The sequence below is a fragment of the Homarus americanus genome, unplaced genomic scaffold (assembly GCF_018991925.1).
Source record: "Homarus americanus isolate GMGI-L3 unplaced genomic scaffold, GMGI_Hamer_2.0 scaffold34921, whole genome shotgun sequence".
Classification (NCBI taxonomy): Eukaryota; Metazoa; Arthropoda; class Malacostraca; order Decapoda; family Nephropidae; genus Homarus; species Homarus americanus.
The window spans coordinates 4,516,831-4,544,284 of NW_024741901.1; the positions used below are offsets into that span (position 1 = coordinate 4,516,831).

General features: G+C 42.4%; 1 protein-coding gene across 1 annotated transcript in view; it reads right to left on the reverse strand.

Moving 5' to 3' along the window:
- LOC121876217 (adenylyl cyclase 78C-like) overlaps positions 1-27,454 on the reverse strand; it is a 120,921-nt gene that overhangs the window by 36,011 nt on the left and 57,456 nt on the right. Inside the window, exons 6-10 of the mRNA XM_042381204.1 lie at positions 24,065-24,144; positions 22,820-22,969; positions 4,957-5,093; positions 4,168-4,261; positions 3,239-3,361 (exon numbers count right to left, since the gene is read on the reverse strand). Coding sequence (XP_042237138.1) covers positions 3,239-3,361; positions 4,168-4,261; positions 4,957-5,093; positions 22,820-22,969; positions 24,065-24,144 — 584 coding nt within the window. The remainder of the gene's footprint in view (positions 1-3,238; positions 3,362-4,167; positions 4,262-4,956; positions 5,094-22,819; positions 22,970-24,064; positions 24,145-27,454) is intronic.

Here is a 27,454-nt window from a genome sequence, read left to right on the forward strand (position 1 = left end):
CATTTGTATTATATAATTCTATCACCTCCCATAATTTTCCATGAGCTGTGAGGCATCATGTTCAGACCACGTGATGGGTATTGTCCACTCTCAAGTCACGTCTCCAAAAGATCCTAGATCAGCTTATTGGGAGACCGCTCCTCGCCCCAGTAGTTAGCACTTGACACTTACCATAGCAAGACGTTGATCTAAAAGCTTATCCCGGTTAAGCTCCGTCCTGAACTAACACTCACAGCTTACAGTATTAATTACGGCGATATCTTTATTGACTGTGCATAACATATTTTTTTTAAATAAACGAAGTAAGGACCATTTGGGTTTTGCAAACTTAACTCATAAACTTTTACACGTAGCAGTTGAGTTACCTCTCAAGAGACAAGTTCAGGTAACCACAAACAGCTGCATAAGGTAACAATGGTGTCAGATACAAAGCTACAAGGCTACACTGTTATATAATGTGACAGCTTCACAAGTGGCTGTTACAAGTTGTAACAACCCAAGGTTGTTACAAATAGACAGCTACCAAGGCTGTTATATGACAGCTTCAAAAGCTGTTATAAAGCCATTTACCCTGTTATCAGTGTTACGAAGAATTAGTGACTATTAAAGCACACTACAGTGCACAAGTGTGTTTCTTTGACCTGGTGAAATCTACCAGCCTATTGTTTGTCTGCACACTGATACCGATCGTTGGGAAATTGCAGGAGACTGGCGGAACAGTCAGTGGTAATTCGACGATACTTATAATATATCTACTGCTTCTGTACATACGACCTTGACCGCTGGTAACCAGTGGTGGAAACTGGGTAAGCGGTGAAAAGAGGGTCGTAGCAATAGAATATGTGCTCCTGTTGGATAAGGAGATCCTTTGAAGGATAAAAACTGCACAGGAAAGTGAGTTTTCAAATTATAATGTCATCAGGTTCATAAACAAAGCAAAAAGTATTCAAATTTAAGAACCGAGTAAGCCAAGTAGTACTGTACTCAATCAAATTTAAGAACCGAATAAGCCAAGTAGTACTGTACTACTCGAACCCAAATGCCCATCCCATCAAAGGATACTTTATCTTAGTTATGGCGGGTGTGCATCCGTAGTTCGCCGGGCAGGTGATGTTTTACTCATTATAGCTTCGGATGACAAGGTTTGGTGATATTCTCCTACTTTGGTTCATGCACAGAATAGATAAACTACTGTACTATAGATACAGTATTTGTTGTTTGAAGACCATGGACCACTAATATTCATAAGTTGTAGTCGTGCCGGCACCTCTATTGGCTTTGGTGTCGTGAGGAGTTCTGTATCTTGTGTCCAAGGTTGCAAAAAACAGTGTGTTACCAAACCGCGGTGGATAGCCCTCAAAAGGCGCGGCAAAAACCTTAAATGTAGCCGAAATAGTATGACTCTTATAGCCTCCCGTTTCGCACTCCTATAACAATTGATGCAAAATATTATCGTCGCTATAAGGAATTGAAATTTAATTCTGTGTATTAGTGATATGGTTTATTAAGAAAAAAAAAAGACGTAATACCAAGAATGAGCACTGAATTCTCCCCCTATATGATATAGTGAACATTATTTTTTCTTACATAATTATTGATGGAAATGAATTTGCTTTTTTACCAGTTTGCCGGATGTAAACACTACATGAAATATATCAAAGTGCTTCTTTTTTACCAGTTTGCTGAAAACGCCATAAAGTATTCTTATTTTAATGTTCTATCTGCCTATACACAAATCAGTATAGAATTCAGTGGCTGACTTTTTCCAAATATTTACCAAAACCCCAAAGAAAAATTATAATTAAACTTCCAAGCCAAGTACCGCATCAGAGGCTTCTGAGAAAAATTAAGGCTCATGGTATCGAGGGGAAAGTTTTAAATTGGATAAAATCATGGCTCACCGATAGAACGCAGAGGGTCAGCGTAGATGGTGTTAAATCTGAGTGGGGCCGTGTAACCAGTGGGGTTCCCCAGGGATCAGTACTAGGCCCACTCTTGCTCATAATCTACATAAACGATCTAGATACTGGGATCAGCAGGGTGACATAAGCAAGTTTGCGGATGACACCAAAATAGGGCGGCAGATTAATTCATGGCAGGATGCAAATGCATTACAGGAGGATCTAAATAAACTGCAGGGGTGGTCTGAAAAATGGCAAATGAAATTCAACACCAGCAAGTGCAGCGTACTTAATATTGGAAGAACAAATACTGACAATGTATACAGCCTTAACAACATCAACCTAGAGAAGTTGACTTGTAAAAGAGACCTAGGGGGTACTTGTAAGCCCGGACCTACGGCCTAGAAAACAGTGAGTTTATGTTCGAACTAAGGCAAACAGAGTATTGGGTTTTATATCTAGAAGTGTAAGTAACAAGAGTGCAGAGGTCTTATTGCAAATATATCTTGCGCTAGTCAGGCCGCACCTCGATTATGCGGTTCAGTTCTGGTGCCTTTAATATAAAATGGATATCAATTCACTAGAGTCGGTGCAGCGAAGAATGACGAAAATGATTCCGGGACTTAGAAACCTTCCATATCAGGATAGGTTAAGGAAACTTAACTTGCATTCCCTAGAAAGACGAAGAGTGCGGGGAGATACGATAGAAGTATTTAAGTGGGTGAAAGGAATCAATAAAGGGGATATAGATAAAGTTTTTATAATATCCGAGCAGGATAGGACTCGTAGCAACGGATTTAAATTGGATAAGTTTAGGTTTAGGAGGGAGATAGGAAGGAACTGGTTCACAAATAGGGTGGTGGACGAGTGGAACAAGCTTAGCAACTTTGTAGTAAGTGCTGGAACGCTGGAAAGTTTCAAAAGGAGGCTAGATAGATTCATGGATGATAGAGAGTGGTAGTAACTCTCGACAGGAGCTGCCATGCACAGGCCAACCGGCCTATCGCAGACTCCTTATTTTCTTATGTTCTTGTGTAAAAAAATCCCACTAACAGAACCATCAAACAATTCTTTTTGATGGAAGCGATAAGAATCATCCAACCAAACCTCACCCAATCTACCGAAGCTGTTTAAGTAAGTTTCACCAGGGAAATAATTTTGCAGGCATATAGTTAACGCTTTTATAATCTTTTTGTACAACAGAAAAAAATATTAAAGATAAAAACGAAATCAATACACTTTTACATTGCAAACGAATCACAAGATTAGGCCCTTTTTAAAGCTGTTTTTGTGATGGTTATATATGTAAAGATTTAGTTGTGGGAACTGTGACGAACCTGAGAGATGCAGTTGTTCCGCTCGTCCTCTGACCAAAGTCTGGACCGGGAGAACCGTGGTCCTCGACGCCTGGGGTGTAGAGGCTCCACTCGCTTGATGAGGAATGTCTCCACGCCATGATCCTGGAAGACACCAAACTTTTTACCAAACTCCTTCATGCAAAATGACCAATGCTCGAGTGAGGATAATATTAAATAACCGAAAAACCATTTTATCCTAAAGCACATAACGAGCCTAATGTTGTGAAAACACACGCGGTCGGGCGGGTGTAATTTTGTCAGCCGTTCACACGAGCGTGTTTTCCCGCCGCATGAAAATCTCCTTAACTGTTGTCCTCTCCGGAGATGAACCACAACTGCGGCGTGTGAAAACACGCTCGTGTGAAGGGAGCCATAGCCACGTGAACATTTCTAGTAGGCTTGGCGAGTTTTTCACGCCGCGGGATGGCAGTACAGGGGTGACTGTGTGAAGGGTCCCATTGAACTCGAGGTATTTCTAAACCGCTCGTGTAGAGGGAGCTTTAGATATGGTTTGGTTGGTTTTTGCCATTTGAACAATTAAGGGCTTCACCCTCTCGACTCTCATCCGTTGTAATTATTTTAATGGCGACCATTTTTGCTTATATTAGAAATATTATCTCCATATAAAGTTTAGATTTCTTCACGGCAGTTTAGTGTACGTATGAACCCTTTAAATTAATAGTAATTCAGTTATTTTCTTGAATACTAAACATACAAAACAAATCGTCAAATGGAATCATTCTGAATATTCAACAAATTTACGAAAAATATAACCCACCCACTTTGATGTACACACCAACCTTGATGTACACACCCACTTTCATGTACACATCTACTTTGATATACACATCCACGTTCACGTACACATCCACCTTGATATACACACCCACTTTCATGTACACACCCACCTTGAGGTACTGGTCCCGTTGCTTGCCATGTCCAGGCTCCACTTCGTACACCCCTTTGAGACATCCCAGTGTGGCTTTCGACACGTGGACACGGCTGTGTAGAATAGGTATGAATTATCCCATGTGTAAAGTAAACGAGAGAGAGAGAGAGAGAGAGAGAGAGAGAGAGAGAGTTACAGACGCCCGGGGAAAAATAGAACATTAAGGTTATCTGTTTCCACACTGCTGACTGGCTGAGGCAAGGTGGAGAGGCTGGACTGTAAAGAGGCCCTGGAGGAGTAGGAAGAGGAGTAAAAGGAGAAGTACAAATAATAGGTACAGGCTAAAGAAAAACATAGAGGGGATACTACTACTACTGCTGCTGCTACTTCTTCTTCTACTTCTTCTACTACAACTACTACTACTACTACTTTTCTTTTTTTTTTTTTTTTTTTTTTAAACGTGGCCTCCAGCCTCCCCAATAGCCACACCTTCGCCACCATTTATTTACCTTAATATTAAATATCCTAATACAACTACTACTACTACTACTACTTTTCTTTATAAAATGGCCTCCAGCCCCAATAGCCATACGTTCGCCATAAAAACTTGCCCTCAGAACTTCTGAGATTAACTATGTGATGTTAGCTACAGTAAACTTCGGTATTTCTAAGTTATGCTGGCTGGTATGCACTGAGAATGAAGAACCTGCGGTGTAAGCGGGCAGTGGGCGCGAGAGAAAATAGATCTCGGTGGTTCAGTCGGTCATTCAGAAAAGACGTTTAAAAGGAATAGGTGAGAGGGACTTACCCTGGTATGCCGCCGGACTCCATGTGGTTGGCCAGGGTGACGTCGTAGGACCACACGTCAAACTGCCACTTGCGGAGGCCTAGCACCCCACACAGCACCGCCCCGGAGTGGATACCGATCCTCATGTTGAGATCGACCTGTAGAAGGGAGAATGACACCTTAAACACGACATTTGTTACATCATACAGGACTGTGATATATATGAGCAAACGACAAACTTCGGCGGTGGTTCTTCAGATGAAAACATTTCTACAGCTATCACTCATATACCTGTTCAACTTTTAGTGGTGATCATTTCCCTGCACTAACCTACTGCACCTGTAATATCAAACTGGCCTTGCATATTTTAACAAAGCATTTCCTAAGACAAACTAATGAAACAAGTTGCGTTCACGAACATTTATGAATCCAACACAGACCAGCGAGGTCTAATCGAACTTTTGTATGTATGAACTCAGATTGGCTGTGTCATAAAGAAGGCGGAAAATTTAGAAAGTGAACTTAATAATTTGGGAACTTTCTTAATTTGGATACAGGTTTAATGGGTCCCAGTGCTAATAGAGTCCCATCTAATCTAACAATTACGAATGAAGTTGTTACGACTGAACCTAATCCTATTGGTTAGATTAGAATGGCGTGGGCTCTATTACGTATGGGGTCTATTAAGACTGGGAGGCAGTTTACCAATACGATCTTAATCACATCTTATATAACCCGATTATTTAATGTACGCAGTGAGAGCATCTGATCACGACACACACACACACACACACACACACACACACACACACACACACACACACACACACACACACACACACACACACACACACACACACACACGCACGCACGCACACACTACTACTACTACTACTACTACTACTACTACTACTACTACTACTTTGTTGTCACCCGGAATCGAGTATGACGATCATCCAGCTATGAGACAATGATATGAGTTATTAAGGTTGTCACCTACGTTGGTGAGTTCTAAGGTGACTAAAGAGGCCGATACGGGACCAGCAGTGCCGTTCACAGATGTTGCACATGTGGGGGGCTATATCTAGTGAGGGAGGGATGGTGGCAGCGTCTTTCCGACGTTGGCGCTTGTCTGTCTCAGTTTGCAGTCGGGTTAATCCGAAAGTACTTTCACCTATTGGCCCAAACTGGGCAGTCCCGTTTACACCCAACCCCTATTGCTCATATAAGCATCCAACCTATGTTTGAAGCTATTCAGCGTGTTCGAGTTAATGATGATATTTGGTAACTTGTTCCATTCATCCACTACTCTGTTTCCAAACCAGTGTTTACCTATTTCACGCCTAAATCTAAATTAGTCTAATTTAAAACCATTGTTACGAGTTCGCTCCTGGTTGGATAGTTTGAGTACCTTTGTTATATCACCTTTGTTTAGCCCTGACTTCCACTTATACACCTCTATCAGGTCGCCCCTCGCTCTACGTATCTCGAGGGAGTGCAAATTAAGATGCTTTAACCTGTCTCTATACTCAAGGTTCCTAATGCCCGGGATTAGTCTTGTCATTCTCCTCTGAATTCTTTCCAATGATTCTATATCCATCCTGTAATACGGTGACCAGAACTGAACTGCGTAATCCAGGTGTGGTCTCACAAGCGCAAGATACAGGTAGCGGCTTGGCTCCGACATCAGGTCATATGAATGTCTACAGACCAGCTCCCACAGTACCAGATCTAAAGTTAATCTACATGTTGATTCTATGTTTCTTAGGTTTCTGTATTGAGAGCTTTTGTCAATCAAGTGAGCCACTCCCTGATTCCACCATATGTAACTTATCATCTCTGTTCATTGTATATTTTCAGCGTTCGGGCTGCCATGTTATCTTAATAAACCGGTAATTATTATTATTATTATTATTATTATTATTATTATTATTATTATTATTATTATTATTAGTGTTATTATTATTACTATACACACACACAGGCACACAATCACTTACGGCACAAACTGTGGGATGATACGGGACATGGATGAAAATGGAGAAAGGAAGATAGAGAAGAGAATGAAGAGGAGGGAAGAGGAGGAGGAATGAAGATAGAGCAAATAGGAGGACGAGGAGGAGAGCCAAGGAACACCACCAATATCATTCGACACAAACACAATAAGACCAGGTTTCATTTGGTCGTCACACCGCCAGGCCTGTGGTACGTGCCTCGCCCCCCCCCTTCCAACCAAGAGAGAGAGAGGGAGAGGGAGAGAGAGAGGGAGAGAGTCCCAAACTGACATAATGCATGATAGGATGTTGTAAAATATATATGAGTTAGTAAATGCAAATACGGGTTACGAATCATATAAAATGTAGAACATATAAATATAATATTGTGCATAAGGATGTAAAACTGATCCCCAATCGAGTCACAATCGTATTATCTTCTAGAAATAGTACACGTAATATGGTGGTAGTAAGAACACATCAGAATGTTACCACGGTTATCACTTCGACATTTATTTATTTTATTTATCTTTTATATATTTTTTATATTACAGGTATAGTATATGTATATACATACTTGACAGTGGAGTTGATATACATAAATATGATAAGGGAGAGAAGCAGTACAACATGGGTTGTATTAAGGTGGAACAAGAAGACAGAGCTGTCAGTATCATGTCAAATTTGCAAATATATTTATTGCAATGGTAATTTATTTCTATCTACATGATAATTTCTGATAAAACGGTTTTGGTGGTACAATAAAAGCAGGAATATAAAGTAGGTATTACAAAAAATATTAATACCTCGACAATAAATATTTTTTAAGAGATGATTTAAAGGAAGGGAGCGAAGTCTTTGATCGGATGGGTGGGGGTAAGTTGTTCCACACCTTCACACCGTGATATTTTATGGAAGTCTGGGTGTCTTAAGTTGTATCTTTGATTATTCCGGAACTGGAAATAATTATTGTCAAGCAAGTGCTTGACAGTTTTGTAAACAAATAGGGAACACCAGTAAGTATTAATATACTCGAATTTTAACATTTTCAAATAGGTCATTGTCCGTACAACTCTCTTTTGTGCAGTAATTAGGGGTCGTGTTTTTGAAGAGCCAGAGGCCCCCCATAGTGTGTGACAGTGTATCAGGTGTTGGTAAACAGATCATAATAGCTTTTTTTCATTGCTGTAAGAGTGAGTGACTGACGAGTGTGATACATGATATCGCACTGTTTATTGACTTTACTGTGAATGGCTTGTATGTGGTTTCTCCAGTTAAGTTTCTCATCATCAATAACCCCAAGGAATTTAGTATTTTGTTCGCATTTGAGGACTGTATTACCAAGGTACAGGGTGTCCAAGCTTTTCCTTCTGTGAAAGATCGTGTAGTGGGTTTTTTCGAGGTTTAAGGTCAGTTTATTACGTATTACCTAGGTCTTGACTTTAGCCAATTCAGTGTTCATAGTTCTCATCAAGGAATGGAGGTCTGAGTTGCTGGCATAGAGATTACTATCGTCTGCAAATAAGATCTATTTTATGAGTGTGTTGGAGTGGACTATATCGTTTATGTACAACAGAAACAGTACTGGACCGAGAATGGAGCCTTGGGGGACGCCATACAAAATTGATGAGGAGTCAGATCGATGATTATTGTAGTAGACATTCTGCTTCTTATTAGTCAGATATGAGGTTAACCAATTGTGGGATGAGGAACGACGTAATGTTCAAGCTTTGAAAGGAGGATGGTATGGTCGACAGTATCGAAGGCTTTATAGAGGTCCAGGGATATACCGACTGTGAACTGTCATCAAAGGAGTTTAAGATGTCATTAGTAAAGGATAGCAGAGCACTCTCAGTTAACCTTCTAGCTCTAAATCCAAACTGGGAGTCTGTAAGGTTGTTATTGACACTGCAGAAGGAATTTAGTCTCCTACATGCTAGCTTCTCCAGTATCTTACTCAAGGCTGGGAGAACTGATATGGGGCGGTAATTCTTGAAGAGACCTTTGTTCCCAGAGTTTTTATATGCTGTGTGAACTTTAGCAGTTTTCAGTTTATCCGAAAAGACACCACTAGTGAAGGAGGAGTTACAAATGTGTAGGAGAACAGGTAGTAATAAGTGGGCCACTTTCTTTAATGATGCTCATTGGTATATTGTCTTCGCCTGCTGCTGCATCTTTGGACATTTTGTTGATGGCCAATAATTTATCTGTGGTGACAGGGGATAAGAACAGCTCATTTTGCTGTCTGTTTTGCAGGTAGGCTCTAAATTCTTCATGGTGATCAGGGATGCTCTCTCCAAGATTTTTGCCAACATTGACGAAAGTCATTGTAAGTGCTTGGCAATGACAGAGGGTTCCGTTACAACTGAATCATTTATCATAAAAACTGAGTGGGCCGGGGGAGGATGGATGTTCCTGTTCTGAATAGAATTTATGATATTCTAGGTTTTCTTACTGTCGCCTGATGCTGACTGAAACTTATGGGTCTTTCTGCAAATTTTGTTTGGAGTTTGTGTTTTTCTTCTATCATTGCCTTGATTTCACTTGTAATATAGGGTTTGGAGATAGATACACTGACTTAGTCTTGGGGGGAAGCATTTATCAAGCAAGGATTGAAGAGGCAAGAGAAGTTGCAGCAGCTCACGTTAGAGTTGTCGGAGGCATAGACAAGATCCCAGTTAGCATTCAGTAAGTTGTTTTCAAAAAGGGCTTGGAGTACAATGCAACACTGTCATAAGTGTTACCCGCCTGAGTATGCCCGCCAATAAAGTGAATGCCTTAGGCTTGCCTTGACCAATGAGGGGGCCTACGAGGCGTGACGTCATGAAGGTGTAGCGTCCCTTGGAGGCCGACCAGTTTGAAAAAGACAGTCTGTTTTTGGAGAGAGTTAAGTGTGGATGTGTGTGGGTTCCATCTCTCCACATGGCGGCTGTAATGTGAGTACCTATTAGCTGTTATTCGCTTCACAAAATTAAAAGGAACAAACCGCTAATTTATAACAAGTCGTGGCATTAAGGGAAGTCACAAAGTCACAGATTCACCAGTAAATTGGCAAATATATCTACTTAGGGGGATCACAGATAGATATTGTACTGGTCACGTCACTCGCAAGTCGGTACTCCTGAAATGACCTCCGTGTTTGTCGACGAAAACACGAAGGTCACCACACACACACGTCCCACCACTGTCTGATGCAGGTATATAAACACTGTACATACACAGTGTAGGTATATAAACAATGTACATAGACAGTAGACATAGGCAAACAATGGACCCAGACAGTGTAGGTATATAAACACTGTACACAGAGAGTGTACTTATATAAACAATGTACACAGTCAGTACAGGCATGAAAATACTGTATAAAGACAGTGCAGGTATACAATGTATACAGACAGTGCAGGTATACAATGTACACAGAGACTGCAGGTATACAATGTACACAGAGACTGCAGGTATACAATGTACATAGACAGAGTAGGAATATAATGTACACAGACTGAATAGGTATACAGTGTATACAGAGTAGGTATACAATGTAGAGGCCCCTTTACTACTGCGTTTACAGGGGCTCGTCAGGTTTTGTGCAGTGTGGCAGTTCTGTGTTTGTTTTCAATCGACAAAAGGAACCTCGCTATAGTAAACATACAGTACTATGGAATCAAAATAAAAAAAAAATATTAAAACAAATATCTCATTGTAATGATTTGTGGAATAATTATATGACAAGCCCATGTAAATGCACTAGTGAAGGGGACCGTACATAGACAGTGCAAGTATACAATGTACACACACACACAGTGTCGATACTATCTGTGACTGTGGAGTGGTCAGTGAACAATAATATAAAAATCGGTGGACGTTGTTGCAACAAATCACTTAACGAGTTTCAAGTTACAAACGAAGCAATTGGTCAATCTGACTCTTGTTTTGGGGCCACATGAAACCTTTATTTTGTCTGTTGAAAGTTTGCTATATGATACTATAACCATAATAAACAATTAATGATTTCCCATTAAGATATTTCATCCAATTTACCTTGGAAAAATAACCATAACTCATGATATTTGTGATTATTTCGATAAGTAGATTTTAACTTATTGGATATACTCGTCATTAAAGTCCCGAAAGAATCGCACTGAAAATCTGTGTTTGTGCGCCTTTATATACAGTGTATCCTCAGTTTAATGTATGATATTTCCTTGTTATGAACTTGAGTGCAAATGAAGAGGAGAGAGTGTGGCTGTGGTGTTGACACAGCTGGAGGGGGGGAGGTGCTGTGAGGTGTTGACGCTGCTCTCACCGTCGGAGCCGCTGTGTATTTATTGTGAATCTGGTGCGGGATTAGTGTGGATTTGTTGCGGATTAACATCGAGTGATCACGCGAAAATTCACTTTCATGTCGAATTACAGAGGGGAAAAAATGTTGGGTTCCACAGGATGACCGGGGAACGTTACCTCTAGACCACCAGCAGGGCCGGATTAAGCTTAATAGGGGCCTGAGACACAGATCAACTTGGGGCCCCCTCCCCAGGGCCGGATTAAGCTTAATAGGGGCCTGAGACACAGATCAACTTGGGGCCCCCTACCCTCAAGATATATATAAATAACAAGAACAAAATATACCCAAATTTATCAATGATTTCATCAATATTAAGCTTCTGCAAAAATGACACATTTAAAGTTCGTAAGAGACAGAAAATTGAGACGTTGCTAGGACATCGTTGAACGAAGTTCATGTTTTATATGCTTCAACTTCGAGAATGTTTGGATTTGGGGGCCCCTTAGAGTCGGGGGGCCTGAGGCCAGTGCCTCAAGTGCCTCATGGTTAATCCAGCACTGACCAGTGACCACCAGGACACTAAAAGCAGTCCTAGACTTAGTGATATTTCACACAAAGCCTGTTTATCGAGCTTATGGCGCCGTGAACATAAGATCGTGGGTTCGAGTCCTGGCGGGGTGAGGTTGTTGATTATATGTAGAAGTCCGCGCGCTTTATGGGCTAATGAAATATATATGGAACCTCGTGTTTCGAAGCCGGATTTGGTAAAATGTTACTCTGATCACCTAAGAGGCACCTAAGAGGTTCACGGCGCCATCAGCTCGATGAACAGGCTTTGTGTGAAATATCACAAAGTCTAGGACTGCTTTTAGTGTCCTGGTGGTCTAGAGGTAGCACATAATGGACTGTTGTGGTTTAGTACAGAGGTGTTCTGTAAGCCGTATTACATCGTGGTTATTCATGAATTTCCTTTAAAATTTTCTTCGGTTTTCTTTCCATCTTCTAATTAGTCTTTCCACACAGTTTCCCCCGTTAGGCCCCAGGCGATCAATGTATCCAGCAAAAATATGGAAGCAAACCCTCCTCGTCATTTTTAGAATACTCAGTTTTCAACACTGAGTTTCTCTTCCACTGCGTCCACTCTATGCTCGAAACGTGAGCAAGTATGGTCAAGGAGTTCTTGCCTCCTCACTCCCTCCCTACATTGTCACCCTCTCTCCTACACTTTTCTTTTTCTATTCCACCTATACTCTCTTCCTCCCTTCTACTTTCCATATCTCTTTTCCTCTACCTCTCCATTTCCATCCTCTCTCGTTCTCCCCCCAACCAATCTCTCTCCCTACACCCGCCCTTCCTCCCCCTTTTCTTAAGCACATGCCACACGTCACTACCCCTACTCATGCTCGCCACCCCTGCCTTCTGACCCTACCTCTCCACCCCTACCTCCACCCCTACCCCTAACCCCTACCTCTCCACCCCTACCCCCCTACCTCCCCCTACCTCTCCCCTACCCCCCCCTCTCCCCCTACCCCCCCTACCTCTCCACCCTACCCCCACCCTACCTCTCCACCCCCCCCTAACCCTCTCCACCCCTACCCCCCCCTCTCCCTACCCCGTAACCCTACCTCTCCACCCCTACCCCCATAACCCCTACCTCTCCACCCCTACCCTAACCCTACCTCTCACCCCTACCCCCCATAACCCTACCTCTCCCCCCTACCTAACCACCCCACCTAAACCAGACCATCATTGCCACCATAAATCCGACCTCCCCTTCCTGCTGCTCTTAATGACACAGGTGCAACGGGCGGGGCTCCACCCACTGATTGTATACAGTATCGGGGCATCACATGTTTATATAGAAGAGGCGAGGATACCTGGGTCTAGATATTGATACTTGGTCTTACCCCTTGGCGGATGGATCGGAAACTTTGCCTTGTTACAGCGACGCATCTGTAGGTGGTCTACGAGTCACATACAAAAATCATAGGTACAAGATTTTTACAGAGTATATTTTTTTTTCCTGATTCTTTAACATATCAATATTTCTAGCACCCATTAGCACACTATACACGTCTCCTTCACACACACACACACACACACACACACACACACACACACACACACCAATAACATTACACCGTGGCAGCTCTGACCCCTTGAAGTATGAAGCTTCCCTCACCTTGATGTGTGTGGTGCGTGAGTGCTCCTGTTCGCCCAGACAATGTGCTTGGCTTGGTATTGGTTAATTACCTGAGAGACTGAAAGAAGCTTCGCCTCACTTGCCTTTGATTATTCCCTGTTTTTTAGTTGTGTAATTATAACTCCGGCGCCTCTACTTCTTTGCAAATAGTTGAAAGGGATAATGGGGAATGGAAGAGCGCGACTGAGGAGTGAATGGGGAACACAAGGAATGGATGGAGGTTATGTAGACAATGTGGGTGAATGGGTTGAATGAATGGGGAAGAATGGGGTCAATTTTTTGTAGAATGAGTACATGGTAATAAATGGTGAGAGAATATAAGAAAATGGGATGTTAATGGGATGAAGAGTGCAATGAATAAGAATGAAATGGGGATAATGGGAGTGAAGAGATGTAAAAATGATGGGCTGAATATGGGAGTGAATGAGGAATGTATATGAATGAGGAGGGGGTGAACCAAAATGAGAGAGAGAGAGAGAGAGAGAATACACCTTTGTGTTTGTGTGTGTGTGTGTGTGTGTGTGTGCGTGTGCGAAAGTTAGCGTCATCAGCAGTTGTAAAGGCCAAATAAAAACAAAGTTCCCTCCTCTTATTGGAACCAAATTTGCAATCACCTTCGTTGGGCCTCTCTTGTGACAGGTGAAGAAGGGGGGAAGGGGGTTATTGTGGTGGTAATTGTGGTAGTAGTGGGTGGTGAGGGAGGGGGTTATTGTGGTGGTGATTGTGGATGTGAGGGGTTAGGTTAGGTACACCACAAGTTTAACTGAATTTAGTCCACTTTTGGTGAAAGAAAGATGACATGAAACGAGTCTAGCAGGTCAATGTATACTTACCAAGAAGACGGATTTTCTCTTCGTTAACGAGTGAGTGAGTGAGTGAGTGAGTGAGTGAGTGAGTGAAGTGTATAGGTGAATGAGTGAGTGTCGCAATATCCGTCAATCTTAAGATCACATATAGAGCTGCTGACGATGCTGAACAAATATGGCGCTCTTAGTTTAAACCCCTCAAGGATGGAAAAAAAAAACTAAAATGATCTGTTTTAAAAGTTGATCAAGTTCCAGAGGCCACATTCATGCGGGTTTGGCGCGCATTGATTGGTCCTCTTCCGCTATGACGTCAGCTAGCAACTCTATCTACCTCGGTAATTGATTGGTCCTCTACCACTATGACGTCAGCTAGCAACTATCCAATTCGGTAGTATTTTGATTGGTCCTCTCCCACTATGACGTCAGCAAGCAACTCTATCCAACTCGATACTTGATTGGTCCTCTACCACCAAGAAGTAAGCTAGCAACTCTATCCAACTCGGTACTTGATTGGTCCTCTACCACCATGAAGTCAGCTAGCAACTCCAACTCGGCACTTGATTGGTCCTCTACCACCAAGAAGTCAGCTAGCAACTCTATCCAACTCGGTACTTGATTGGTCCTCTACCACTATGACGTCAGCTAGCAACTCTATCCAACTCGGTACTTGATTGGTCCTCTACCACCATGAAGTCAGCTAGCAACTCTATCCAACTCGGTACTTGATTGGTCCTCTACCACTATGACGTCAGCTAGCAACTCTATCCAACTCGGTACTTGATTGGTCCTCTACCACCAAGAAGTCAGCTAGCAACTCTATCCAACTCGGTACTTGATTGGTCCTCTACCACTATGACGTCAGCTAGCAACTCTATCCAACTCGGTACTTGATTGGTCCTCTACCACTATGACGTCAGCTAGCAACTCTATCCAACTTGGTACTTGATTGGTCCACTATGACGTCAACTAGCAACTCTATCCAACTCGGTACTAAGCTTAACTAAGTTTAGATTAAGCTATGTTAGGTAAGTGAAGCTTTATTGTGGTTAGTAATGTTATGTTAGGTTTAAGTGCATGTTGGGTAGATTAAGTTAGTTTTAAGTTTAACTCTGGTTAAGTTAGGCTGTGAATTTTGGGTTCGTTTGGGTGTAACTTATTTTTTAAGCGAAGGTTTGGTTAAGTTAGTTTTCAAGTTTGTCTTCGGTCAGGTTAGATTTAAAGTCTGCATTCGCTCTGGTTAGGTTAAGTCATAAGTAAGGTTTAAGAAGTCCACCTTTGGCGCGATTTGTTAGAATTAAACAAAAATAAACTTCAGCTGAAAGAAATAAGCGATACTGACATTAAAGAGAACGTTATGGTGGTTAGGAATCAACCAATCACCACACGTCAGACCCATATACCCGTGGATTCTGCCCAATCACCACACGTCAGACCCATATACCCGTGGATTCTGCCCAATCACCATACGTCAGACCCATATACCCGTGGATTCTACCCAATCACCACACGTCAGACCCATATACCCGTGGATTCTGCCCAATCACCATACGTCAGACCCATATACCCGTGGATTCTGCCCAATCGCCGCCGTCACCGTCACACCACCCGCTAATGTTTCCGCCGCATCACTTGCCTCCACTTTTAATCAACTAAATTGCCAACAGTTTTTCCTATTCTTTCGTCTGATTTTTCACCGTTGCTGTACCATCACTGCCTCCTGGCTCCCTTGATGACGATGACACACAGAGGAGAGGGAGAGAGAGAAAGGGAGAGGGGGGGAGAGGAGAGGAGAAGAGGAGGCTAGGAAGAGTGATGACGAAGGATAGAAGAAAGTGAGTGAGCCTGGGATAAAGTAGGATAGGAAAGGTGGATGAGTGTGAGAGTGGATTTACAGATTTGACACACACACACACACACACACACACACACACACACACACACACACACGCCTGTTTGTCTTGATATCAACACTCTGACATTACACAGAGTCCCACATCTCCACTAATTGGGTGACCAGAGGATCAGATGGTCTCTATGTCACTATTTATGGTATGCTGATGACACTAATTGGACTTGATCTCGATCCTGTAGCACTTGACGGTGTTGACGGGTGGGGGGGGGGTAGGGGGGGGGGGGAGGGAGGGGCTTCGAAAATTTTAATGGATTAGTTTAAGAATTATATAATTTTTCTTTAAAGTAAACTACAAAAAAAAGTCAGATGAAAATGTTTATATAAATGTGTTTCAATTACTGACGAGTTTGAAAATTCCTTATGAAGACGAAACTGAAAGCTAACATACAGATATAAAATAAAAATTAATAAAATATCACAGTATTATATTGCTCTTCTTGCTTAACAATATAAGAATATAAGCATTTTTTTTTACGAATATTCACTATATAAATGGGACACAGTGGAGACGTATCCTGAGGCGCCTTTTAACGGTGACTTGCTTCTCTCCGTCTCTACACGATGCCGTTATCTCACCTGAACTGTCATCACACAATAGCCCCTCGCCCTAATCACCTTCATTAAATTAATCGAATAAAAGGTGCGTGAAGACGGAAGAAAGAAGGGCGGTGCTTCACGACAACTTGACTGCCTTCACCCGGCCTTCCCACCACTTCTCGTCTCCCTCACATAAAATGAGTTACCATTAAATCTTCTTTTCTTCAACAAAAGACAGAACTTCAAAAAGAGGTATAAATTACATAAAATATCACACATGTAATTAAGATGCTATGTTGTTGGATTACTGTGGTCTAGATAGTACATATTTATAACCCAGCTTATGGTTGTAATAAGTTCATATGTCCACCAGTTTATGGTTGTAATAAGTTCATATATGCACCAGCTTATGGTTGTAATACGTTCATATATGCACCAATCCATCACAAACATCCGCCAATACATCTTATATAGGCTAACTGAAATGCCTGTTGGGATCAACGAGCGCTTCATGACGCTCCGAGTCCCATTGAATCACTCACGTTATGCCTTCTTCATCAGTGCATTCGCCCCAACACGGGATGCAGAAGATGACCTCAAGGAGGCCGTAAAGGGCCACTCTGACTTTGACAGAGTGTTAACCTCTATCAGCAAAGAAGATAAGGTTGTGCTCCTAGGTGACTTCAGTGCCAGAGTTGGCAGAGATGCTAACATTTGGCAGGGAAACATAGGGGGAAATGGGCGAGGCAATTGCAATCCCAATGGCCTACTCCTCAGCAAGTGTACTGCACACAACCTCACTATCACCAATACCTTGTTTAGGGTTCGTGGCAACAGCCACCAAATACTGGCATCTCATTGACTACATCATAGTCAGAGAAAGAGATGACCGAAATGTCCTCATCATCCGAGTCATGCATGGCTCAGACCACTATAACGCTGATTAATTATCGGCTAGTCAGAGCCAAGCTCTCACTTCACATCACCCCAAAACGGCGAAGGCATCAATCCTCCAGAAGAGGTTTTAACACTAAGTGTCTGGAGGATCTAATGGTAGCACATGCTTTCAGGGAGCAGCTCGAACATGGGCTGATAAACAACTCGATAACAAACAACCCAAATCCCAGTGCTGAATAGGATATTCTAGACACTATTATGACAAAAACCTGCAGAGACCCTCGGCCAGATGGAAACAATCCACCAGGATTGGTTTTGATGAAAATTACCTGGAAATCAATGTACTCGTTGATGATAAATGTGCAGCTTTAACTGACTGGCAGAACAACCCTCAGTCTCGGACCAAAGCTGACACCTTCCGCAAGAAGAAAACAGTGACCCAGCGCAGACTTCGCAAACTAAAGAACTGGTTTAAAAATAAAGCATGTGAAATGCAATATTTGCAGATTAACACAAGATGCTCAAATTTATCAATTCCACTGAAACATTTTATGGGCCAATCACTGACGGAGCAGCCCCGTCTGTTCATCCGACGGTAACTCCCTAATTAAAGACGAAGAAGACATCCGTCAGCTCCGGAGTAAGCACTACTCTTCAATGTTCAACCATAACACCGATTTGGATGCCCTGACTACCCAGCATGTCCCTCAGCATCCAGAGCTGACCCACTTCAGCTATCCTCCATCCCTGGATGAGGTAACCACTGCCATGAAACAGATGAAAAATATCAAAGCCTCAGGGCCTGATGGAATCCCAGCCGATGCGTATAAAGCAGGAGGACCTCTGCTTACCAGCCGTCTCTACTCTCTCCTGGAGAATATGTGGGAAAAGAGGAAATTCCCCAAGCTCTTAAAGACGCCTGCTGCATCTTCAATATTTATAAGCACAAAGGAGACCGGTCAGACTGTGGCAATTACAGCGGGTTCTCACTACTGTCTGTAACTGGCAAGATCATCGCCCGAGTCCTCCTAATCAGACTTCTTCCTGAGGTGGAAAACTTCCTCCCAGATTCTCAATGTGGCTTGAGACTACAAAGATGTACATGAAATTACAGTGTATTCCTGAAACAATTCTAAGCCATAATGTGCGAGTACATAATAATAAAGTCGGATTCCGCATAGTTTGCTAGCTACAAAACATGAAATACGTCGAGGTAATGATGGTGAGATAGGAGTGATACAACCGTATATTTTGTGTAATAATATGTACATAACTCTACACAATGTGACACAGTTGAATTATTACGGTAAATGTACAAAATTCCCTCTCTCTTCCTCTGTATCGCGTTGTGTAGATCTGCATACAGGACATAAAATTACACAAATATCTACGGCTTTATCACTCACTCAACATCCTTCATGTGATTTATAGCTAGCAAACTATGTCAATTTTACGAGTTATATATTATACATGAGAAGCCGGGAGAGAACAAGTCGCTCTTGAGGACATTATACCACCTTTGTTGATCATCACCTGTGTTAATTAACCCGAGCTACGGTAGTCCAGGCACCATATTGTGACACACTGCCCTTCTCCACCAACACTTCGTCCTTCTGGTCTTGTGGTGGTGGCTTTGTGATAGTGTTATAGTGATGGTGGTGGTTTTGTGATGGTGCTGTAGTTGTGGTGGTGGCTTTGTGATCATGTCGTAGTGGCGGAGGTGGCTTTGTGACAGTGTTATAGTGGTGGTGGTGGCTTTGTGATGGTGCTGTAGTTGTGGTGGTGGCTTTGTGATCATGTCGTAGTGGCGGAGGTGGCTTTGTGACAGTGTTATAGTGGTGGTGGTGGCTTTGTGATAGTGTTATAGTGGTGGTGGTGGCTTTGTGATAGTGTTATAGTGGTGGTGGTGGCTTTGCAATGATGTTATAGTCGCGGTGGCTTTGTGATGATGTTATAATGGTGGTGGTGGTTTTGTGATGGTGTTGTAGTGGTGGTGGCAGCTTTGTGATGATGCTATAGTTGCGGTGGCTTTGTGATAGAGTTGCAGTGGTGGTGGTAGCTTTGTGATGATGTTATAGTCGCGGTGGCTTTGTGATGGTGTTGTAGTGGTGGTGGCTTTGTGATGGTGGTGTTGTAGTGGTGGTGGTGGTGGTGAGGCCTTGTAGTGGTGATGACTTTTGTAGTGGTGGTGGTGGCTTGGTGATGGTGTTGTAGTGGTGGTGGTGGTATAGTTGTGGTGTTGTAGCGGAATATAACCAAAGCCACTAGGCCCATAACCTTAATCTAATAAAGTGTCAAACTTATCAAATATCTCGACTTAGTGAGACAACATGACTTAGTGAGACAACATGGCGTCTTGACAAAATATACAATAGTTACCGTGAGAATTAGAAAACGGAAGATTAAAAATGGATTAATCGGAAACGGTGAAAGAAGAGAAGAAATTAAACGAGGGAAAGAAGTGGAGGAAGTGGAAGAAAGAAAGAATGTTTGAAGAAAATGAGAAAAGGAAAAATAGAAGAGAAAGTAGGAAGAAATGAGGAAGAAGGAGAAGTAAGGGGAGGAAGAGAAAGAGAAGAAAAGACGAAGGAGGAAGAGGTACTGCAAGAGGAATACGATGGAATGAAATATCAAAATAAATGAGGAAAACAAAGAAAAAGAAGATAACTGAGGGAAAGCAAAAGGTAAGAAAATAAATTGAACTTGCCACTATAAATCAGACAATGTCTTTCACTGATGATGGGATTTTGATGCAAATCTTGTTTCAGAACTGCTTCCAATTGACCAAACTTTGACAGAGGAGAGACAGACGCTCAACCTGACACAGAAACTTTCATTCATCTTCTTCTTTCGAGAGAGAGAGAGAGAGAGAGAGAGAGAGAGAGAGAGAGAGAGAGAGAGAGAGAGAGAGAGAGAGAGAGAGAGAGAGAGAGAGAGAGAGAGAGAGAGAGAGAGAGAGAGAGAGAGAGAGAGAGAGAGAGAGAGATTACAAAAAATTCACACATATACATTCATTGAAACATAAACAGCGTATACTGTATATAAAACACACACACACACACACACACACACACACACACACACACACACACACACACACACACACACACACACACACACACACACACACACACACACACACACATCCATATTTCTAAAACCCAACACATGTAACCTATATATAGCGGTGGGTGGTGTCCACGGGCCGCCAACTCAATCCAGAATACAGATGAAATCCTAAATCTGGGAAAATCCTCAGACTTTGGGTCACACTGATCAAACCCTACAATAGTAAGGCACCCCTTCCCTTTACCCCCCCCCAAAAATAAAAAACTCAACCAAAATAACTTCAGATATTGTTTAAAAGTATAAAATCGATTAGATGAACAAAAATAACACCTGGGGTAAGATATAATTGAACTGCCGGTAAGGTGTACGCCTGTATATATATCATGGTGTAAAAGACAGAATGAGGAAGCCAATATTACACCAATGACAACTGATTCGTCAATAACAATATTCCATAACAAATAATAAGCTGAATGTTTAACGTAATAATTATGACAAGGAAAATAAAAATTATGAAGATATATTATTATACGACGCAAAGGAAATATGAAGACATGACAACACACGATGATGATAATAATAATAATAATAATAATAATAATAATAATAATAATAATAATAAGGAAGAGTAACATGATGAGACAATTTTGTATATGAAATATTAGTTGAGGGAACTAATGGGCCCCCGTCCTAATAGGCCCCAATCTCGATAGTAATTATTCCTTGACCTTATTCTAATAGGCCCAATACTAACCTAATACAACCAAGAGGATAATATCGTCAGGATAAGTTAGGTTAGGTTAGGTAACAGTTGGATTGGTTAGGTTAGGTTATATTAGGTCAGGCAAGATTAGATTTCGTTGGGTTTGATTTGCGTTGGTTTGGTTAGGTCAGGTTGGGTTGGGTTAGGTTGGGTTAGGTTAGGTCAGGTTGGGTTGGGTTGGGTTAGGTTAGGGTTGTCGTGTTGAAGCTTCTACAATGCGACAGGAGAGGTTAGTGAAGTATCCGCTGGGTTTATCCGTCAATTCCTGCCTGTCAAGATCGTGGACAGCAAGATCTCCACACTGTCGCGACTCGGTTCATCCAATCTGCCTGAGACTTCCCCTCTTTGTCCTCAACGTCTCGACTGTTTTTTTTTTATAATTTTTTTTTCTAATCGTTTCTTCTTGCTTCTTTTAATTTGTTCCTATTTTCCGTTTTTTTAGGGATTCTTCCTCTTCTTCTTTTTTTCTTCTTCCTAAACTTCTTCCTCATTTTAAATTCTTCCAATTCCCCTTTCTCTTCTTGTTACATCTTATCTTCGTTTATTCTCTTGGCCTTTAATTCTCTCCTCTTTCTACCTCCCTCCTCCTTCTCCATTTTCCTCTTCTTTTTCTTCCTGTTCGTCCTCCTCCGCCCTCACTCACCAAGGACACCTACCATAGCCGTCACGATCACTTAAGTTGTCAATTGGAAAGACAGACAGAAACACGGACGGACGGACAAAGGGGCAGATGTACATTATATAGTGATCCCCTATATTCAGATTCCAAGAGAGAGAGAGAGAGAGAGAGAGAGAGAGAGAGAGAGAGAGAGAGAGAGTTAAATATCACTCACAAATACTGGGGGGAAAAAAACACCATATCGGGAAATCATTGGATATGCGGTAAAAAAATATTGGATTCTGATTTTTTTTGTGCGACTTTTGTGTAGGATGTAAAACGCGTCAAACCAAAATCGTGTTCCATATTAGATGAGTTTCGGACTTTCCTACAGTAAAATAAGCAAACGATTTAATTAATTATGGTGATTACTTTTCGTGTTTTGGTCCACGTTGGAAAAAAAAACCCGGTAATATTAAACCCTATTTTTTTTTAATATGGCAGCTTATTATTTTGTATTCTCTTCTTCTTCTTCTATTTTCATCATATTCTATCGTCATCATTATTATTATTATTATTATTATTATTATTATTATTATTATTATTATTATTATTAATGGTCTCATCATTATGTTTATTAACTTTAATATTATTAAAATCTTAATTCATTGGAATCATTTTCATTAAAAACAAAAAGTATTATAAATTTTACGCAGCCCGGCACCTCCTCACTGTTATTGCCTAAAACACACAGTTTAAACTTCTTATTAAAAAAAATGAAAATTATTAGAAAGGAACAAAAAGAAGTGAGGTGGTGACCTACCTGGGTTCTCTGCCTCACGAGTTTGATGGCCCGGATCATATGGAGGCCCATCTCAACGGTGCACTGGGCGTGGTCTGACCTCGCTTCAGGTAACCCAGACACGCAGTAGTAACAGTCCCCCAGCAGCTTGATCCTGAGGCAGTGGTTTTCCTGAAGGGGAGAAGGAGGAGGAGTCTAAGTGGAGGTAGAGTCTGTTTAGTGATAGATGGTGAGGCTCACTTTATATGACAGATGGATTTAGTTTAAATGGTTTTAAGTTGTGTATGAACGGTTGTAATGACACACACACACACACACACACACACACACCCCACACACACACACACACACACACACACACACACACACACACTAAAATAAACTCTGCTTTACATATAAAACGTCTAATCTGGACAACAACAACTGATATATGAATAATTTTATGTAAACTACGATAAATCAGGAACACTAGAGTATATTGGATGCCGTATATAACTATAATTATTATATACAGTGACTACAATACATTGGTGTTGTGTGGATGGTGGATATACTACAATATACTGGTATTGTGTGGATGGTGGATATACTACAATATACTGGTGTTGTGTGGATGGTGGATATACTACAATATACTGGTGTTGTGTGGATGGTGGATATACTACAATATACTGTGTGATGTGGATATACTACAATATACTGTTGTGTGGATGGTGGATATACACAATATACTGGTGTTGTGGATGGATATACTACAATATACTGGTGTTGTGTGATGGTGGATATACTACAATATACTGGTGTTGTGTGGATGGTGATATACTACAATATACTGGTGTTGTGGATGGTGATATACTACAATATACTGGTGTTGTGTGGATGGTGATATACTACAATATACTGGTGTTGTGTGGATGGTGGATATACAACATACTGGTGTTGTGTGATGGTGGATATACTACAATACTGGTGTTGTGTGGATGGTGGATATACTACAATATACTGGTGTTGTGATGGTATATACTACAATATACTGGTGTTGTGTGGATGGTGGATATACATAATATACTGGTGTTGTGTGATGGTGAATTACTACAATATACTGGTGTTGTGATGGTGGATATACTACAATATACTGGTGTTGTGTGGATGGTGGATATACTACAATATACTGGTGTTGTGTGGATGGTGGATATACTACAATATACTGGTGTTGTGTGGATGGTGGATATACTGCAATATACTGAATATATCTGCTATACTCACACTAGCCAGACGGTCAAAGCGGGCGAAGAGATCATTGAGGACTCTGACAAGTTCCTGGGCACTGCACTGACTCATGAGGGCTGTGTGGAGAGAGGGGAGAAGTGAGTCAGCTGGGGAAAGGTGAGTAAATTGAGAAATGTAGGTGAATAGGAGAGAGAGAGAGAGAGAGAGAGAGAGAGAGAGAGAGAGAGAGAGGTCGGACAGATCACACCACAACACGCTTCATATAAAAGGTATATTAAAAAACATTTCTCTTCTTTATTTTAATTACAATAAAAAAAATACCAGGGAAAAACATTTAGGAAACTATTACTAAGAGTTTATATAAAGTAAAGCACATTTTAACGCTCTTCCTGACATCATTCTCCCAAGATAAAAATGTTTCCGGGTTTACTCAGAAGTGTGTTAATGAGGACACGTTTTATTTTTCTCAGACCCCAACTAAAACGAAATATTCATACCCACAATATTGGAGTAAAGTTTGTTAGGTCCATTCACAACTGGGTGGACCGAACACATTTTAAAGACATACATGTGAGCCTTGTAAACCACTCTCGGCCACTGTAACCACTCGGCCACTGTAACCACTGGTCACTGTAACCACCGGCCCTGCAACCACTCCGGCCACTGTGCAAACCACTTCAGCCACTGTAACCACTCGGTCACTGTAACCACTCGGTCACTGTAACCACCGGTCACTGTAACCACTGGTCACCTAAAACCACTCGGCCACTGTAATCACTCGGCCATCAACCACTACCAAATCACTCGGTCACTGTACCACCGGTCACCAACCACTCGGTCATCTGTAACCACTCGGCCACTGTAATCACTGGCCACTGTAACCACTTCGCCACTGTAACCACTCGGTCACTGTAACCACTCGGTCACTGTAACCACTGGTCACCGTAACCACTGGCCACTGTAACCACTCGGCCACTGTAATCACTGGCCACTGTAACCACTCGGTCACTGTAGCCACTCGGTCACTAACCACTTCGGCCACTGTAACCACTCGGCCACTGTAACCACTCGGCCACTGTAACCACTCGGCCACTGTAACCACTCGGCCACTGTAACCACTCGGCCACTGGCATCCTCTGTAATGTCACTAAATGGATTGTGTTGCCTTAACAAGTCAATAATAGTGTGTGATGTAGCTCCATTTTGTCCGAGGCACCCTACGTCTGAAGGACACCCCCTCCTTTCTCTCCCTCACCCCATCCTCACCCCCTCCCCACCTCCCTCCTCACTTCTTCTCTCTCCTCACCCCATCCTCACCCCTCTCTCCTCACCCCCTCACCCCTCTCTCCTCACCCCTTCCTTCTCTCCTCACCCCATCCTCACCCTCCCTCCCCCCTCACCCCCCTCCCTCACCCTTCTTTCTCTCCCCCACCCCATCCTCACCCTCCTCTCCCTCACTCTCTCACCCTTTTCTCTCACCCCATCCTCACCCTCTCCTCTCTCTCTCACCCTCTCTCACCCTTTCTTCTCTCCCTCACCCCATCCTCACCCTCTCTCCTCACCCCCTCTCTCACTTCTCCTCACCCCATCCTCACCCTCTCTCACCCCCTCTCTCAATTTCTCTCCTCACCCCATCCTCACCCTCCCTCTCCCCCTCACCCCATCCTCTTACCCTTCCTTGTCCTCTTGATATGGGAATCCCCTGCAGATTTTTCGTTCGGGGTTTACTCCCGTAGCCTTATACCTAACAAAGGTTTAATCCGCAAGGCAGTGAGGCAACGGTTGGTAGGCGCCAAGACGTGTCCACATGCCAGTGGGCCTATGCGCCGTCCCTCTGGGGCCCACTGCTACTCCGAGATCCCCTGCTGGTCTAGCCTGGGTCCAAGAGGCACCCAGTTACCGCGTGTTGCCAAGAGAAGATACAGCAGGAGTCTTGATGGTGAAGAGGCTGTGTACTGGCACTATTACCATCACCACTACCACTAGTATCATCACCACCAACGTCACCACCGCTACCACCATCACCACCATCACCACCACTGGCACCATCACCACCAGTACTAACATCACCACCACTACCACCGTCACCACCATCACCATCTATCACCATCACCACCACCACTAACATCATCACCATCAACCCCAATATCATTATCAGTACCAGCACGAGCACCATCACCACCATCACCACCACCACTCAGCAATATCGCCACCATTACCACTACAAGCACCATCACCACCATCGCCACCAGTACCATCACCATCACCACCAGTACCATCACCACCACCAATATCACCATCACTACCGTCGCCATCATTAGCACCATCACCACCATCACCACCACCACTAGCAATATCGCCACCATTACCACCACAAGCACCATCACCACCATCGCCACCAGTACCATCACCATCACCACCAGTACCATCACCACCACCAATATCACCATCACTACCGTCGCCATCATTAGGCACCATCACCACCGTCGCCACCACGAGCAATATCTCAACCATCCCCACCACGCTCCCCACCAGCTCTTCCCACCACGCTCTCCCACCACGCTCTCCCCACCACGCTCTCCCCACCACACTTCCTGGTCACGTCACCGCTATAATTCCATTTGGAAGGGGCGGGGTCACAGCTATTCTCCACACTAACTATCAATTAAAAGCCAACCACACTCGATACACTCACTGACAACCTGACCTCCTGTTATGGCTGGTTCTAAATCCTGTCCTTTGAAATGTTGTTTGGATTTGAAAAATTTTTATAACATAAAAATAGTGAAAAAATAAAAAAGGTTGAAAAACGTGACATCAAAATATAAACAACGGATTTAAAAGGGTTTATAAATATTCTTCGAAAATCTTTGCTTGAAAAATATCGAAATATTCATCCTAAACTTACAAAAAAAAAAAAAAATCTGAAATATCTAATGATATTTATTAACAAAAAAAACAGTAATTCGAAAAATGTCTTTATTTAAGAATTTATTATTCTGAAAATGATCAAATCTAATAAATGTACATAAAACAAAAATGATTTTATAAACTATACATAAAGCTTATTATATCCTAAAGCAGCTGGGTCCCTCTGACGTACTGTACCGCACCTGGTTTGGTCTGTAGCAACTGGGTCTCTTGAACTCGGGTACTACTGAGGTAATTAACTCATCCAAGACCAACTGGGTCGCATTCATCCGAGTAAGGTGGGTAGTTCTAGACATGGTGTGTTTTGGATGTAACGGGGTCGTTCTGGAGTAGTTTAAGTAGTTGTAATGTAAACTAACTCGTTAACCTTGATCATCACTGTTTTCACTGATTTCCTTTTTTCTTCCTCCTCCCTTCCTTTCCTGCTCTTCCTCGCCCTCCCCCTCCCCTTCTCCATCTCCCTCCCCTCTCTTCCTTTTTATCCCCTTCCATCCC